General features: G+C 31.8%; 2 protein-coding genes across 2 annotated transcripts; both read right to left on the bottom strand.

The window, feature by feature from the left end:
- Nucleotides 1-667: 667 nt before the first annotated feature.
- On the bottom strand, nt 668-6,564 carry LOC120079320 (protein trichome birefringence-like 19). Its single transcript, XM_039033472.1, has 2 exons — nt 5,785-6,564; nt 668-1,635 (listed from the first exon to the last, which is right to left on the bottom strand). The coding sequence occupies exons 1-2, from the start codon at nt 6,298-6,300 to the stop codon at nt 835-837; spliced, it is 1,317 nt and encodes a 438-aa protein (XP_038889400.1). The 5' UTR covers nt 6,301-6,564; the 3' UTR covers nt 668-834.
- Nucleotides 6,565-9,576: 3,012 nt separating this feature from the next.
- Nucleotides 9,577-15,074, bottom strand: LOC120080313 (protein FLX-like 2). The gene is made up of 5 exons (XM_039034949.1): nt 14,889-15,074; nt 13,945-14,524; nt 13,259-13,404; nt 13,067-13,161; nt 9,577-10,150 (listed from the first exon to the last, which is right to left on the bottom strand). The coding sequence occupies exons 2-5, from the start codon at nt 14,502-14,504 to the stop codon at nt 9,773-9,775; spliced, it is 1,179 nt and encodes a 392-aa protein (XP_038890877.1). The 5' UTR covers nt 14,505-14,524; nt 14,889-15,074; the 3' UTR covers nt 9,577-9,772.
- Nucleotides 15,075-15,942: the final 868 nt, after the last annotated feature.

Genomic DNA, 15,942 nt, shown 5'->3' with positions numbered 1-15,942 from the left:
TCATTTTTATTTAAACACTTTTGATAATAACAAATTAAAATACACTTGAAAAATTATTTTGAGTGATTGACAAACATTCCAATTTATTCCAAAATGACTTATTTTTTTTAATTAAATACTTAAAAGTGTATTTTAAATACATCTTTAAGCTATCTAATAAAAAGCCAAAGAATAAAAAGCATGTGTAATTTGCGGTCACAGAGGCTCAAAGTCAAATTTATTATACTCCTACACTTTATAGTGTGGTATCAATTTAAACTAACAAAAAATTGTATTAATTTATATCATTGAAAAAAAAATCTTGTGTAAAACTTATAATCGCATCAATTGAATCTCTAAATATTAATAAATGAATCAATTAGTTTAGGCTTTTGGTCATAATTTTCTTTGAATATCATCATCTTGTAATGAAGGGTTTAAATTGATTGGTCTATGAAAATTTATGCGTTTAATTGACTCAAATTATACGTTCTATATGATATTGGTCGAGGAGTGTGTAAATAAATTATTGATATTCTTATGAAAATTCAGAGTTAAAATTGCTACAATTATTAAGGTATAGAAGTCTAAATTGATTTTGCATTAAATTTTATTTTGGGAAGCTGTTCATATCCTCCAAGATTGGAAAGATGTGCTTTACTAGATTTAACATAATTAAGTTGGTTGCTTAATTAAATTATGCTCTTATTACTTCTTTCACAATGTCTAATTACATACATACAACTTAAAAATAAACAATAATGATACAATTATACAAAACTCCCAAAAGAAGAATTAAGAACAACAAGAACACCAACAACAAAAGAAAACAATAAGAATGAAATCTCACTAACTCTAACCGAACTGTAACCAATCCCTTGCTGATCTAATCCCTTCCATCTTCAACATCTGAAGCAAGAAATCACTCCAAGCATCAATAGGCCCAGGCAAACACCAATGAACACAATCATTATACAATGTCACATTCTCATTTGCCAAATGCCCGTACCTACTTGGATGCCCGTCTGGCCTCAACAACATCGCTTGCGTCGTATCGAGAACCCTAAATTTCTTCCCTCTTCTTCTTCCTTCTCTTTCCGCTACCCTAAATTCCTCCATCTGTATCATATACAGCTCCAAATTATGCCCTTCCAACTGGGTTTCGTTGCTTCGAAACGGCTTCGTTCTCAAGCAATTCCCTCCTTCATTCCATAGCCCGTTCTCGAAATGTGACGGCGCGAATGTCCTTAGAATTGTTGTTCCTTTGAAATTCTTTAAGCTGTTTATGGCTTTGAATGCTGTTCGGAAAGCTTTTCGATAGCCGTAGTACATTCCGAGATCGGTGACGTTTGGGAGGAGGCAGTAATGGCAGCCGACAATGCGGTGGTTTTCGTAGAAAACCATTGGCCGGAAGAACCAGTGGCCGCCGGAGATGATTATGTAGTCGAATTCGTCGATTTGAGTGGTCCATTCTTGGTCGTGCTCATCTAAGTAGAGGTTGAAGAGACCGGTTTTGGTTGGACCGTTGGAATCTCCCATGGCGGCTTTGATTAGATGTGGCGTCCAGAAATTGGCCATTGTGAAGTTGTAGGTTTTGTATTTCCATCTCTTGAAATTCTCGTCCGCCGTGTACGACTCATCTATTGGATATTCCACCTGCCAAAATAAAAAAATATTAAATAATCTATTCACCCAAAAACTTAAATTAATTGATGAAGGTTAAATTATTAAAAAGATACCCACTTATTTCAATAATAATATTGGAGTTTTAATTCTTTAAAAATTTGGATGAAAATTTGAAATATTTTAAGTGATCTAGAAAGAATTTAAATCACCACATCATTTTAAGTTATTATCACGTAGTTTTGAGTTTTAAGTTTTTTTTTTTTCAAAATTAGAATTTTTACTCCAAGGATAGTTTTGAAACGTTTATGAAAGTTTAGGCTACTAAATATTATTAAATCACCCACTGACCTAACCGCTTAAGTTGTCATATCTTAGTAAATGAAGATACCCATTATCATTCTAAAAATTGGAATGGTTGAACTATAAAAAGGAATAAGTATTTTTGTATGCTAAATGCATTTCCAAAATATCATGTTATATGGAAGGAGAGGGCATCCAAATCTAAGACTCGTTAACAAAGTATTATCTTTAATCTTCATCTTTGTTGAATTTAAATAAAAAAGAAAAAAAAAGTATTATCTTTAATCTTCATCTTTGTTGAATTTAAATAAAAAAGAAAAAAAATGAAAAAAGGGTATTTTAAATATAAAAATGTTTAAAAATATTTACACTTAAAAAAAAAAAAGATAAAAGGTATAATATAATGTAAAAATGAAAGGGCAAAGTTAAAAATAGGTAAAATTTCTTTTCTTAAGAAAAGAAGGTTAAGTTTCACTACTAAGATATAACTTATTTTAACTCACCTAAATAAAAAATATATATATATGTATATAATGTTTAAATCAACCCAAAAGAACTAATAATTAGAAAATTGGATTGCACACTTTTTTGTATAACATTTTTTTATTGGTTTACTTTAATTATATTTTGGATCTAACTTCATCTGACCATAAACTTTTATTTAATAAAATTAAATCAGGAGAAACTCATCTTACTGGCATACAACACAGTCACTTTAATTTTTTTTTTTAATAACACTAAAAAAACTTATAATTTAAAGTATCATATACTTTCTCTCTCTAAAAAGTGGAAACTTTAAAAAAAAAATGAAATATGAATATGTTAGAAAATTGTATGAAAACAATGTGTCACACCATATGAGATTGTACTTTAATACAAAATATTTGTTGGTCAAATGTTTACAATATTCCACTTCTCTTCTGACACAATACACCATTGTCGGCAAAAATGCTAGAGAGAGAAACATATACATATTTTCAATGTCTGAAAATTGCATGTGCAACCCTTTTTTTAATCCAAATTCACATTTTATTTGCTGCAGATAAAATTTGCTTTTTTTAAAAAAATAATAAGGGGAAAGTTTATTTATTTATTTTTATTATATTAAACCACTTTCATGTGAAAGATTATTCTTATACCACATGATGCCATACATGTCCAAACAAACCAATAATTTCCTTTTTTATTATTAATTTTTAAAACCAACAAAAAAAATCCACAACTTATGCTTCTCCCTCGATGAAAAAACTTGAGGGCCCTTTAGATAGTGTATTCCAAGTATATTTCAATAAAATTTTATCACGTGGTATTTTTATTTTGTAAAAAAAAATTCTAATTCATCCATTGAGTTAAAAAACACTGTTTTCAGACCAAAAACGCTCAAAAGAAGATGTAATTATGGATAACGACTTTATTCTCCTCTTTAGGAATTATACAATTAGTAAGTCTAGGATCAAGAGAGTTTGATTTGACTTTCATTTCATTTTAGACTTTAATTGAACACTTTATTTTCTTCCTTATTAATATTTTTTTTATTAAATTATTAGAAAAAATGAGATACACACATTTTTTTTCAATGGATGAATTAATATCTATATCTATATGTTAGGTGCTAGATTTTTCTAAATAGATTTGAATTTTCTTGTCAAATTATTTCAATAGAATTATAATTAAGGAATAAAATAGTGTTTTAGGTGGAGTCTAAAAATTATTATAGTATATATATTTGAGAATTACAAAACTAAATAAAAATACATCTCAAATCCTATCAGTTTCTATCAATGATAGATACGGATAGACTATCAACCTCTATAAAAAAAATTAAATTTTTTTTTATATAAATAATTTTTCTTATTTTTTTATTTTTGAAAATCCACCTTAAAATTCTTGATGTCCTTTTATTTTATTTTATTGAGGCAAGGTTCCATTTGGGTTTGTTTGCTAACTATCAGGTGAGATTATTCCCATAAAATAATTGGAAATTATATATTTTTGCAAAGTATTTTTATTGGTTAAAATGTCACAACTTATCAAGCTGGCATATACTCTTTTATTCTTTGTTTTTTTTCCCTTAGAAAAAGAAAGCTCAAACACATCAACTTTTCTATTTTATAATCAAAATGATGTATTATTCAAAAAAGTCCTTTTTTTTCCCCTTTTAATAAACTTATTTTTTCTTTTTTTTTTTACCTATTTTGTTTCATGCATCTAACATAAATTGAAATTTTCTATATCTTGTTTTTTTAGATATGGGTAAGTAATTTACTCTTATTACATTGATCAAATAATACTTTTGATTAGTTAAATTTATTTGATCTGATATAGTAGTCTAAGTCACAATCCTCTCTACTTTTGAATTATAACTTTAAACCTATATAAAAGCTTCAACTAAGAGGTCAGTCGTCGGAAATACCCTCTTTTTCAGTCGTTTTTTAACTCAAAAAAGAAAAAAAATTACTCCCACAATGTATATATATAGATAGATAGTTAAGCGACAACATTTATCTATATATCTACCTAACATGGTTGAAGATGAGCCACAAAATAATTGAAATGGAAAGCAGATGAAGAAAACAATTTACAATAATGAGCAATGAATTGGGTTTAGAAAGCAACAATGAACATAAAATCAAAATACAAAAAAGATGATAGAGAAAGAGAAATGGAAGAGACATAGATGATTCACATGCATTGTTCCTCTTTGGCCTAGTGTTGTGTGCAACTATAATACAAACTTGTTGGCATGTTACAAGTGCTAAAGATTCCCATTTATGATATATCCTTTCTTTTTTTCTCTAACTCTAAAATATATCAAAGGTAATATATATACAAAAAAAAAAAAATTTATTTATTAAAATTTATCACGTGACAACTTGTTAAACGTAGATGTACATTCAGAAATATTACAATTTGAAGGGTTGAAAATTTTCAAAATTTCATAAATTTACTCTAATAAAATGACCTTCTTCTTTGTTGATTGGTCAGGTTTGTGAAAGTTAGTGAAAAAAGAGGTGGCCTTGGGAATGGCATTCAGATTCCCAAAAACCAATAATTAACTTTATATATATATAATCTTAACATAAAAAGTGAACTTTTCACTTGGGTTACTTTTCAATCTTTTTTTTAGTCACAAAATGCTTTCACAAAGTTAGATTAGATCATTGAAATTATCCCATTATGAGCTGATTTGATCATTTTATTTATTTATTTTGCAAACTTTGTTGGCTTTTCTATAAACTTTAATGAAAATGTAGCCATGAAACAACTTTAATTTTAAAAAAAGTAATTTAAAAAGAAAAAAAAAAGTATGATATCATTTACAAACCATACCCCAACTCTAAATTAGAATTTAATTTCCATCCATCAAAACATAAATATATTGTTTTTTTTTTCAACTATATTATTTAATGACACATTCAAATTATTGACCTTTTAGACAAACACTCATATTATTAAAGTGATTTCAGAAAAAGGAATATATTCCAAAAACCCATCTCAAGAATGGCAAAAACTGACTCAAACATCCATAAAAAACTCATCTTTGAATAAAAACAAAAATCAATATAATAGTAAAAACCCAAATGAATATGGGTCATGTCTTGTAACATAATGTAAAAGAATTTACAGATTCATCTCTTGAAATCTATCTAATAGATGTTATATATTTTCAATTCTTTAAAACGTTGCTATATACTTAATTATTAGTGCTACTTAATTAAACTAATTCGATGGTAAGACATCTAAACAGCTAATCTAATCGATTACGATATTAGAATATGGCCACAAAAATCAATATGACATGAATGATGATGGGAGATGGATGAAGATTTAGAATTTGAAATAAGAAAAAGAAGAAGAAGAAGAAGAGGAAGAGGTTACCCTTGAAAGAAGGCATATCAAAGATTGCATTTGGTTTCTTCCAACAGAGTCACCAACAAAAGCCAAAGATTTATCTCTCATAAGCTCAAGAAATTGAGAAGGATTGAAAATGGGAAGTTCACAACCATCTGGTTTCCATCTCCATTGCATAAATCCTCCATCAGGTCTTCCATATTTCATACAGTTTTGATGTTCATGAATTGCCCAACAAGATGAACTTGTATAATATGGAGCATTTGGATTTGGTATCCATTCTCCTGTGAAAATATCACATTCTGCTTCTTCTTCTTCTCTGTAATTTGACAATTTCTCAACAAACCCATCATTCTCTTCTCTACTTGAGTATGAAGTTGATGGAGATTTTGGTGAATTGTTGAGGATGAAAACAGAGTAATAGTTCACAAGATTGTATAACAGAGGAATCACTGTCAAAATCACTAAACTGAAAACTATGGCTAATGTTTTGTAAAGGGTGTAGTTTTTCCCTGTGGGAAGCTCATTGCTATGGAGTTTCATGGGGGAGAGAAGATGGAGAGAGAGAAAAAGTTGATTGAGTTGTGAGAGAGATAGCTTGGGGAAGTTTTATATAAAGATAATATTATTATTCTATTGGGGTTTTGGTATTATATGATTGTTAACTTAATTACATGTGGAAATGGAGTAGTAAATGAGTGGGTGATAATATTATTGTAATGATGGTGGAGAGCTTCAAGATTTTAAGAAAGTGGTTTTTTTGTTTCCTTTGAAATGAATGAAGTTGTGTAGAAAAGACTCTTGTTGTTGCTATTGCTTCTTCTTTGTTGATGAATTCAAATGATGAGTAGAGATGGTTCTTTAAAGGCTTGGTCATTTAATTGCAACTTACAACTCTTATTGTTAGGGTCTTATTTTTCTTTGGCTATACTTTTCCCTTTTTAATAGGCCTAACTCATTAGCCAAGTCTCTTAACTACTTAACTACTTCCTACTTAATAGGGAGATGGATTGACTGAGTATAAAAAAGGAAAAAAAAAAATGTTAAATAACACTTTTGGTCCCCCGAACTTTTATAAAGTAGCAATTTAGTCCCTAAACTTTAGGTGATAACAATTAGTCCTTAAACTTGAAATGATAACAATTTAATCTCTTTATTTTACAATTAGTTAATGGTTTATACCCTATCGTAAAATTTTTCATCAAAATCATACTAATGTTTTTAACGATAGGGTCTAATCTTTACAAAATGCATTGTACAAAGATTAAGGTGTGTTTGGAATATATTTTCAAGTGTTTAATTTTAAAAAATAAGTCATTTTGGAAGAAATTTGAGTGTTTGACAATCACTCAAGATTGTTTTTTAAGCGTATTTTAATACGTTTTTATCAAAAATGTTTAAATAAAAGTAAGTTTTTTTGAAAAATACGAATTAGTAGTGTGTCGGGAGAAATTGGTACAATAATTGCCCTTCCATATAGATCGTCGTCGCATGAACTTTGTCAAGAAAGACCAAGGATCGCATAAGGCCCCGTGGGGTGCAAGAACCTAATGTTCAGAAATTCGGGTCGAAGTTCAATCAAATCTAGACATACCTGTATAAGATCATTAAATAGATCCAAGATAAGTCAAGAAAAATAATAAGAAAGAGAGTTTCTGTTATTCGTATTAACAACTAGGAATGTTTTATTTGATTATTGTGGTTGTCTGTTTTGAGATTTCACTTATCACCATGAAAAAGATTCAATAAAAAACAGAAACAAATCTACAAGATGTTTTACTTCAAGTAATACGTGGAAGTCCTACTCTAGTCTACAAACTAATATGTATACTGTACAGAATTTTACGATTTTTTATGGTAAATTTAAAGACTAAATTGTTATAAATTTAAAATGAAAATGGATAGATTTTAAAAATGGGAAATAAAGTATTTATGGTAGTAAAAAAATAAAACTTGAAAAATGACAATTGCAAGGGAGGATAGGTTCCAAAGAGAAGTAATGGGTTTTGGTTTTGTGTGATTGATAGCTAAATTGAAAGGCAAACTTTATTTGGATTTTCCTTTAGATTGATATGACTTCATATATATCAAAAAAAGAATAATTCATTTAGAAAAATTGCTTCTTTTTTTTTTTAATGAAAAAATTTGTCATGACAGCTGGGTTTCTATTTAATATCTTTGAATTAATTAAAAACTTGTTGAAACTTTCTTGGTTTGGGTTTAATTTAACTTTTGTGGTTCAAACTTCAATAAGATTTACATATAGATGGGGTTTCCATATTATATAATATTATTCTCTTTAAAGTTTTATTTTAATTAAGCAGCCTCAATTCATTATTATAGTAATATATCCATTTCAAATCTTGATAGGTAAAGATGAGCTATTGTGCTAGTTGTTGAGATGTCATTTAATTAGTAAACTAAATACATTTTGTATTCTTATAATGAATGTCAATTTAAAAAAAGAAAAAAAAAACCAAATAGTGTTTTTATAAAACTTGCCCTTTGATTTGTTCTTTCAACTTTTGTTTTTATGTTTATATCAATTGATTTTAGGAGTTGGTGGCATTTGATACTCAATGAAATTGAAAATGATGTTAGTTTTGCTGCAAAATTAGTTGCATGTGCAATAATGTAGGAAAATAGGTTTCTTTTTGGGCATTATATTTATAATAACTACTTCAATCAATTACTATACTTACCTAAATTTCTCGACGTTAAATATTAATTATATTCACCATTCCTTATTTCATTTTCATCATAAAAAAATATTTTCAATCCTTAAATTTAGAGTCTAGTTTTTATTTGATCTTTAGATTTTAAAATATGACATTTTTAGTCTTAAGTTTTAAATTTAATTTCAATTTAGGTACTTGAATTTCAAAATGTTACAATTTTACTCTTGAAAATGAAGTTAACTCAATTTGATCCGTAGGTTTTAAGATTTACACATTTAACCTTGATTTTTTATTAAATACCTATATCTAGTCTTCGGTGTTAATGACTATTAATTATTTTAAAATAACTTTAATAGCTATGAAAAATAATGTAACTTAATTAATTATAATTATTTTAACTAATTAATAAACATTAACACTAAAAATTAAAAAAAAAACGAATATTTAGTAAAAAAAAAAAAGAAATTAAAAGTTTAAAATCCTGAAATCTAAGACCAAATTAGCAAACTCAATTCTCATAAATAAAATTGTAACATTTTGAAAATAAGATTAAAAGTATCACATTAAACCCAAATATTAGGAAAAAACAAAGTAATTTTCCCTAAATTAATCAACCAAATTGAAACAATGAGATCCCTAACTTACATGCAATAGATTTTGACTGTCTTAAATTTTAAATTATATGAATGATTGATACAATCAATCTTATAAATTACATCATTTTCTTTGCATTTAAAAATAAGTTATACTTTCTTTTCAGATGATGGTGGGTATGATTTATGTATAGATTGATCCAAATAGACCAATCTTTTTATAAACTTTTCACAAACTAATCCATCCAAAATGAAAGATCACATCCCACTAACAAAATTCATTAAACAAAAGGCAGAAAAATGGTTAGTTTCTTCTCCCATTTAATTTCTTCCTAATAATAATACAAAGAATTGCAAAGTAGTTGATGTGCCATTTCACCTGATGGATGCCTATATTGACTTTAGCATCAGAAGGTATATTCTTAATTTTTAGCATCTAACAAATTTCAAACTGGGATTAATGAAAAAATTGAAAAATGGCTTTTGAGGACATTGTATCTTCTTTAGTTCATTATCATGTGAAGTTTCCTTGATCAGACAGCTGAAAATGATGAATCACTAAACTAGAAATGATTTTGACCTTGATGTCAATATGAAGTTCTCCAATGATTCATTAAAAGTTTGTCGAGTGCATTTGATAATCAACTTCTAGCAAAAAGAAAAAATGTCTTTGCAAATCTAAGGGAATGGCACAACAGATGACAAACACAGTAACAGAAGATATTCTCAAATGGTACCTTTGGCTCATCTCCTACCAGGGTTTCCTCCACCTCGAGATGGTGCTTCGAACCCACCACCACGACCAGGCGGTGTCGAAGATCGATAAGGAGCGGTGTTTCCAGGTGCAGCATGTCCGGCAACACCTCTTGATTGAGCATCGTAGCCAGCTCCTCTAGGTGCATCATAAGTAGGTAACCCGGGCACATTGTAACCTGGTCCTCTTTGTCCATCATAACCAGGTCTTTGTGAATCATAGATGGATCCTCTAGCTCCATCATAACCAGGTCCTCGTTGGGGACCCCTTGTGGCATCGAAGTTGGGTCGAGTTGTAGTAGAACCAGTTTGAGGTCCCGCGTATGCAGTCGCACCAACGCTGGATGCAGCAGGCAGCGGGCCACGTCCCTATTGCACAATTTCAACAAGTAACAAATCATTAGGAAAAATAAAACTTAATCAACATATTTACATTGCAGTGTAAACCACTAATCATGTCCAAACTAGAAAACAGATGGAGGAAGATGGAGATAAAACCAAGTTTAATGTTGCAGCTCTGAATCCTTAAGACTAACTTATAAATTTAGCATCTGAATTTTTAATTTTGTGTCTAAAAGGTCCCTATACTTTAAAAAGTGTCAAGTAGGTGCTCAACTTTTAATAATCCCTAAGCTTTGAAAGAAAAGAAGCTTCTTTGGGAAACCTTTGTTAGAGCCATCGACTGGAACATTTGGCAAGAAAGAAATCAACGTATCTTTCAAAATAAGGAACTCACATATAATAAATTTTTTTATGCTATAATTAATATGGTTGTGTCTTGGTGTAAATGCTCCTCTTTTACTACAGTTTTAATTTCTTCATTTCAAACGGGAGAGGCCTTTTACGATCCCTATTGAGGTCCCCTTTCTTGTAATTTCATACCATCAATAATTTTTTTTTTTTTTTTTTTTAATTTAAAGATAAAACTTTGAATTGTGTGTCCAATGCCTTACTAACATATTTGAAATTTTCCAAAATTAAGTAATCTGTTAAATACAAAATTGAATTTTATGTCTAATAGGGCCTAGAGTTCAATTTTGTGTTCTATAGGCCAATGGAGTTAAAAGGGAAAAAAAAGAAAAAAAAATATTGAACAAGCCAAGGACCTATTAGGCATAAAATTAAAAATTAAAGAACTTATTGGACTCCAAATTGAAAGTTTAAGAACCCATCAAGCAATTTTTTTTCCGACACAAAATTAAAATTTTAGAGACATAATCGACTAAACACATTAAAAAACCCCAGCGTCTCCATCGTCCTTCATAGGATCCATGAACTACTGAAATGTCAAACTAATATACTCATATGTTGAGATAAATTAAAAATTGCCTTCAGAGAGAGAGAGAGAGAGCCCAATGCAGAAACACGAGCTCAAATGGAACAGAGACAAAATTACCAAGGATGCTCCAATGATTGAGTATCAAAATTAAAGAAGAATTATAAAATAACCTAGTCGTGGATGAACAGTCCTGTTTAATGCCAAGATAACACCAAAGATGTACCAAAAGCTAACCCAAATCTTCACCGTAAAGTTATGTCTCCATTAAATGTGACCCAAATCTTGTGATCCAAATCATGTCATGTTCAAACAAAGCATAGGACCCAAAACTGTAGAAGAGGATTCTTAGATACAGTTCAAGGTGTTAACCCTTCCATGAGCAACTAGCCAGCAGAAATATCTGGCTTTTGCGAAACGGAAGAGGAATGAAGCAAGCAAGAGAAGAAGGATTTAAATGAGAATAAAACAGAGTAATCAAGGGTTTATGTACACCTTTCAACGTAACTCATACCTAAAACAAAAACCATGTAAAAGGGGCAACGTCATAGACATATGCACATCTTCCCTATCCAATAATGCTCTACCCTAATGTGAAAGTTAAAAGAAAACTCGTGTCCAGACAAAGAGAAAACAAGTGCCATGGGACCCCTTTTCTTTTGTTTTTGTTTTGTTTTTTGTTTCTGTTTTTCCCCCCCCCCCCCAAAAAAAAAAAAAAGGACAAATCATATAGATAAGGGAATAAAGAGCATAGAGGAGCATCGCCAATACAAAAATTGTCCAGAAGTGGAACATTGCACATTCAAGAATTTTGTGAAGTCTAAAAACTTGAGAGGACACTTCAAAATTGCCTTTCACGAGTTTCCCTTTGATTATTACTGCCTCACTCATTAACACGGGGTACGAAAATCCTATGCCACAACGCCTTAGATTCTAAAGGAAACCTCTGCAACGACTCTACTTAGCCAAAAAGGACAGAATAATTACATTATAAGTTTCTAATATCCCAACCCACTATTTTCAGAAATTTTGGAAACAAACTCTCACTTTAGCCATTTTCATAAATTTCCAACCAGATGATAATTGGAAACCACCCCCTCATGACTGATATACTCTCTCTCTCTCTCTCTCTCTCTTTCTCTCATACACATACCAACAGCTCCTTGAATTTGGGACCTTTGGATTAAGAAAGTCCTTGAAGCCAACAAGCTACAAGGAGAATTGGTTCCATGACTCATATACTCTCCCCAAAAAAAAATCCCTGATAACTTTGTACGAACCTAGGACAGAATCATAAATAAAGATAGTAAATTCGAGAAACAGAGGATTGTGGAGGTTTTCTTATGGACTACTTGGAAAGAATGGAACAATCGCAATTCCAATGGAAAAGGCAGCACTTTTGAGAGGTTTTTAGAACAAATTATCTTTCTTGCTGTCTTCGGGTAAATGTACATCTTTTTATAGCTCTTGTAATCTCTCTACTCTTTTGACCAATTGGAGAAATCTTTTATAACTCCATTAGTGGAGACCCTTTTCGTATGGTTAGCTTTGTGGCTCTTTCTTCTGAGCTGTCTTTTTAATAGGCCTTTTCTTCTGTTTTGTTTTTTTTATTATTTCATTTTTCTCTCAATGAAAACAATATAGGTTGGACTAAAACAAGTCTCCTACTCCTAGAGAAGAAAGCTTCCTATCAAGAAGATAACCATTTCTAAACCTTCTCAACAATTGGCAAGGACAACGAGACCTAGGATCATGATTCACAGAAAAGCCTAGGTAAAGCATAAGTAGGAAAGAGACCTCACAGACCATCAAAGGTTTGTTCTCCTTTTACATCTATAGTAAGAAACATACAGAAAGAGAGAGAACTATAAATTCAAAAACAAAATGTAGGGTCAGGCAGGTTGCTCCTTAGATTAGTTGAGGTGTGCGTATGCGGACCCGAACTCTCATGAATATAGAAAAAAAAAAAATCAATTCATGAAAACCAGAAAGTGGAATATGTGACAAACCTGGGCAACACCATAGCCGTCTTCGTAAGTATTTTGTCCAGCTGAATTCCCTGAAGCCTCTATCTCATTGTTTTGGGTAGTACCATAAGGCCCACCTACGTGCAGTCATCAAAATATCAGTGGTTGATTAAGGGAAATTTGAGAAGGATAAGATAATCCCAAAGAAAGTGAAATAAAGGTAAGCAAGAGTACCATGTCTTCGTTCTAAACTAGCAGTATTTGTCAACTCTGCCCTAAGCTTCTCCAGTTCCCTAGCCATAGTGATATAATTCTTTTCCATCACCTGAAGTGACTCAAGATGATCATTGTATAATTTTTTCTCATAGTCATAGGTCGCCCTGCAAGGTCAATAACTAGGTCATGGCATTTTACAAACAAGGAACATAACCCAATAAAAGAAACCCTGTAGTACATTAGGATCAAACTCTGGTCCAGTAAAAGATAGACCACACAGTTGAACTTTAAGAAATTTAGGAAAAATGGGTTCACCATGGAAATGGACTACAGTCAACTTCTGAAAAATACTCACTAGACACCTTGGCTTAACATTTATAAACACAATACATAAGCCTCCTAGAAATGTCTAAGGAATCAGGTAAAGCTAGGGCAGCATCTATAACCACAAGCCGGCGGCTTTATTAAAAATGCAAAGAAACTGAACTGCAGAAGTTGAAGACTGAACTTGATTGAAGTCACAAGGCATCCTACGCATGTACTAACTTAAGTAGTTGATGCCCATGTATTCTTTCATTTTTTTCTCAATGAAAGTTGTTGATTCTATCAAAAAAAAAAAAAAAAAAAGAAAGAAAAAAAGAAAAAAAAGTAATGTAAAATCCTAAAAAGTCCCTCTAAAGTTGAATGCTATACAGATTACACACCTACAATGCTGATATTCCTGCCTCAAACTCTCAAGTTCTGACATCAAAACAGGAACCTGCTGCGCATCTCCATGAGCCCTCTGGAGGTCTTGGGTCAAATGTTGCACTCTAGTAATAAGTTCCTGCCTTGCTACAATCAAGTTTTGAGCATCCGATTTTGCTTGCTGCAACTCTAACTTAATTGGTTCAGCTGCTTGTAATTCTGCTTCCATCTTTGCAATCTTATCAGAAAGATTCCTTGCTTGTTTCTCTCTTTCAGATTTCACAGCTCCTATTTGAGCATGTAGAATTTGCAGCTCATGCTGAGCAGCAGCAAGCTCTTGCCTTAGGGTTCCATGTGTAGCAGCAAGCCTCTGATTCTCGGTGGCAAGTTTCTGTATCTCAACATGTTGCCCAGCTAGCTTCTGTTCCATCACATCTGGAGGAGGTAACATGTCAAAGGGAGGAAAGGCACCTGGTGGAGGACGTAGCCCATGACCAAATGCTTCTGGATGCAATATACCAGAACCTGGAAGAGTACGCCTTCCATGTGGAGGTGGAATACGACCTTTACTGCCCATTTGTAATAGGGCAAAATCACCTAGGTAAATAGAAAGAAATTCTTAACACATACTCCATTACTTTAACTGGCTAACAACCAACTAAAATTAAAGAACTGGTGCTATGCATATCATGCCACAATGATACCAAATCCAACACAATCAACAGGCATTTCGTAACTGTAAAAGAACCCTAGAAACGCCTAATAGAACGCAAATTTGCAGCAACAAATTAAACAGAGCAAGAGATAAAGACAACAAAATAGATAGTGGTTCAAGATTTCGGTCTACATCCAGTTCGAGACTTTTATTCAGAGCATGATTTCGCAAATACAGAATACAGTGGAACAAACCCACTACACCCAGTATCTGTGGATTGAATCGCGTCAACAACAAGGAAAATACCTCAGAAGCTAAACCACCGTGAAACACAGCTTCAACCGCCGCCGGATGCTACCGGAAAACCCACACCGTTTTCAGGCTCTTGAACCAGACCCACGATTGATTCCAGCCACCTACGGAGACCCACGGCTGAATCTTTCCCTTCCTCCCAAGCGTTGCCGTGCGTTGTTCTGGGTTGTGGTTAAAAGTAACCCTCTTGTTTTAATTTTTAACGAAATAACTCATTTGAAAATTAGAACTTGAAATTTGGACTTTTTTTTTTTTAACTTGATTTTAAATAATATAAAGTTAGGGAAATTCTTAAGAATGACCCACAAATTGTGCCAAAAATGTCAAATAACTCAGTTTTTTGAGGAAAAAAAAATGTCGAGGGGTCATTTGCTGACATCAAATCTAGGTGAAATTGCCAAAATATACTCGCGCGCACGTAGAAAAGCATCTTGCTCTTTCTTGGTCTCTCTCCCGCTCTCTCTCATGGTATCGCACCCATTCACTCTCTTCTTTTTTTACTCATAAATCACTACTCTCTTTATGACTTTCACTTTCTCGGTCTTGGTCACTTTTGCTCTTGGTCTCTTTCGATCTCTCTCTTCTTTTCCTCACTCATCTCTTTCGCTCTTGCTCACCGGAGTTGGTCATGTCGAAGCTGCTCGCTTGGACTCGTCGTGCCGGAGAAGAAGAAGAAGATGTGTAAAGGAGAAGAAGTCGGAGAATCTCGTTCTCGCTCTCGTCTGTTGGAGAAGATACAATGCCAAAGAAGGTGTGGTCGTGCTAGAGAAGATGAAGATGTGAAGAAGAAGAAGAAGGAAAAAAAATTACCCAATCGGAGAAGAAGAAGACTCACGGAGATGAAAAAGAAATGAAGAAGAAAAAGAAGAAGAAAAAACCAAATCGAAGGAGAAGAAGACAGCTTGAAAAGGAAGACGAAGAAAAAAGAAAAACCAGAGCTTGTTGGTGGTTTAGAGAAGAAGAAAGAAAAAGGAAAAAAAATAAGTAAAGGAAGGCCAATACCGTAACTTTACTTGTCTATGAAATCAGCAGAAGATCATTTGAACTT

The sequence above is a fragment of the Benincasa hispida genome, chromosome 6 (assembly GCF_009727055.1).
Source record: "Benincasa hispida cultivar B227 chromosome 6, ASM972705v1, whole genome shotgun sequence".
Lineage (NCBI taxonomy): Eukaryota > Viridiplantae > Streptophyta > Magnoliopsida > Cucurbitales > Cucurbitaceae > Benincasa > Benincasa hispida.
Note: the sequence above shows the minus strand (reverse complement) of the source record. Positions and strands in the feature narration are given on the sequence as shown.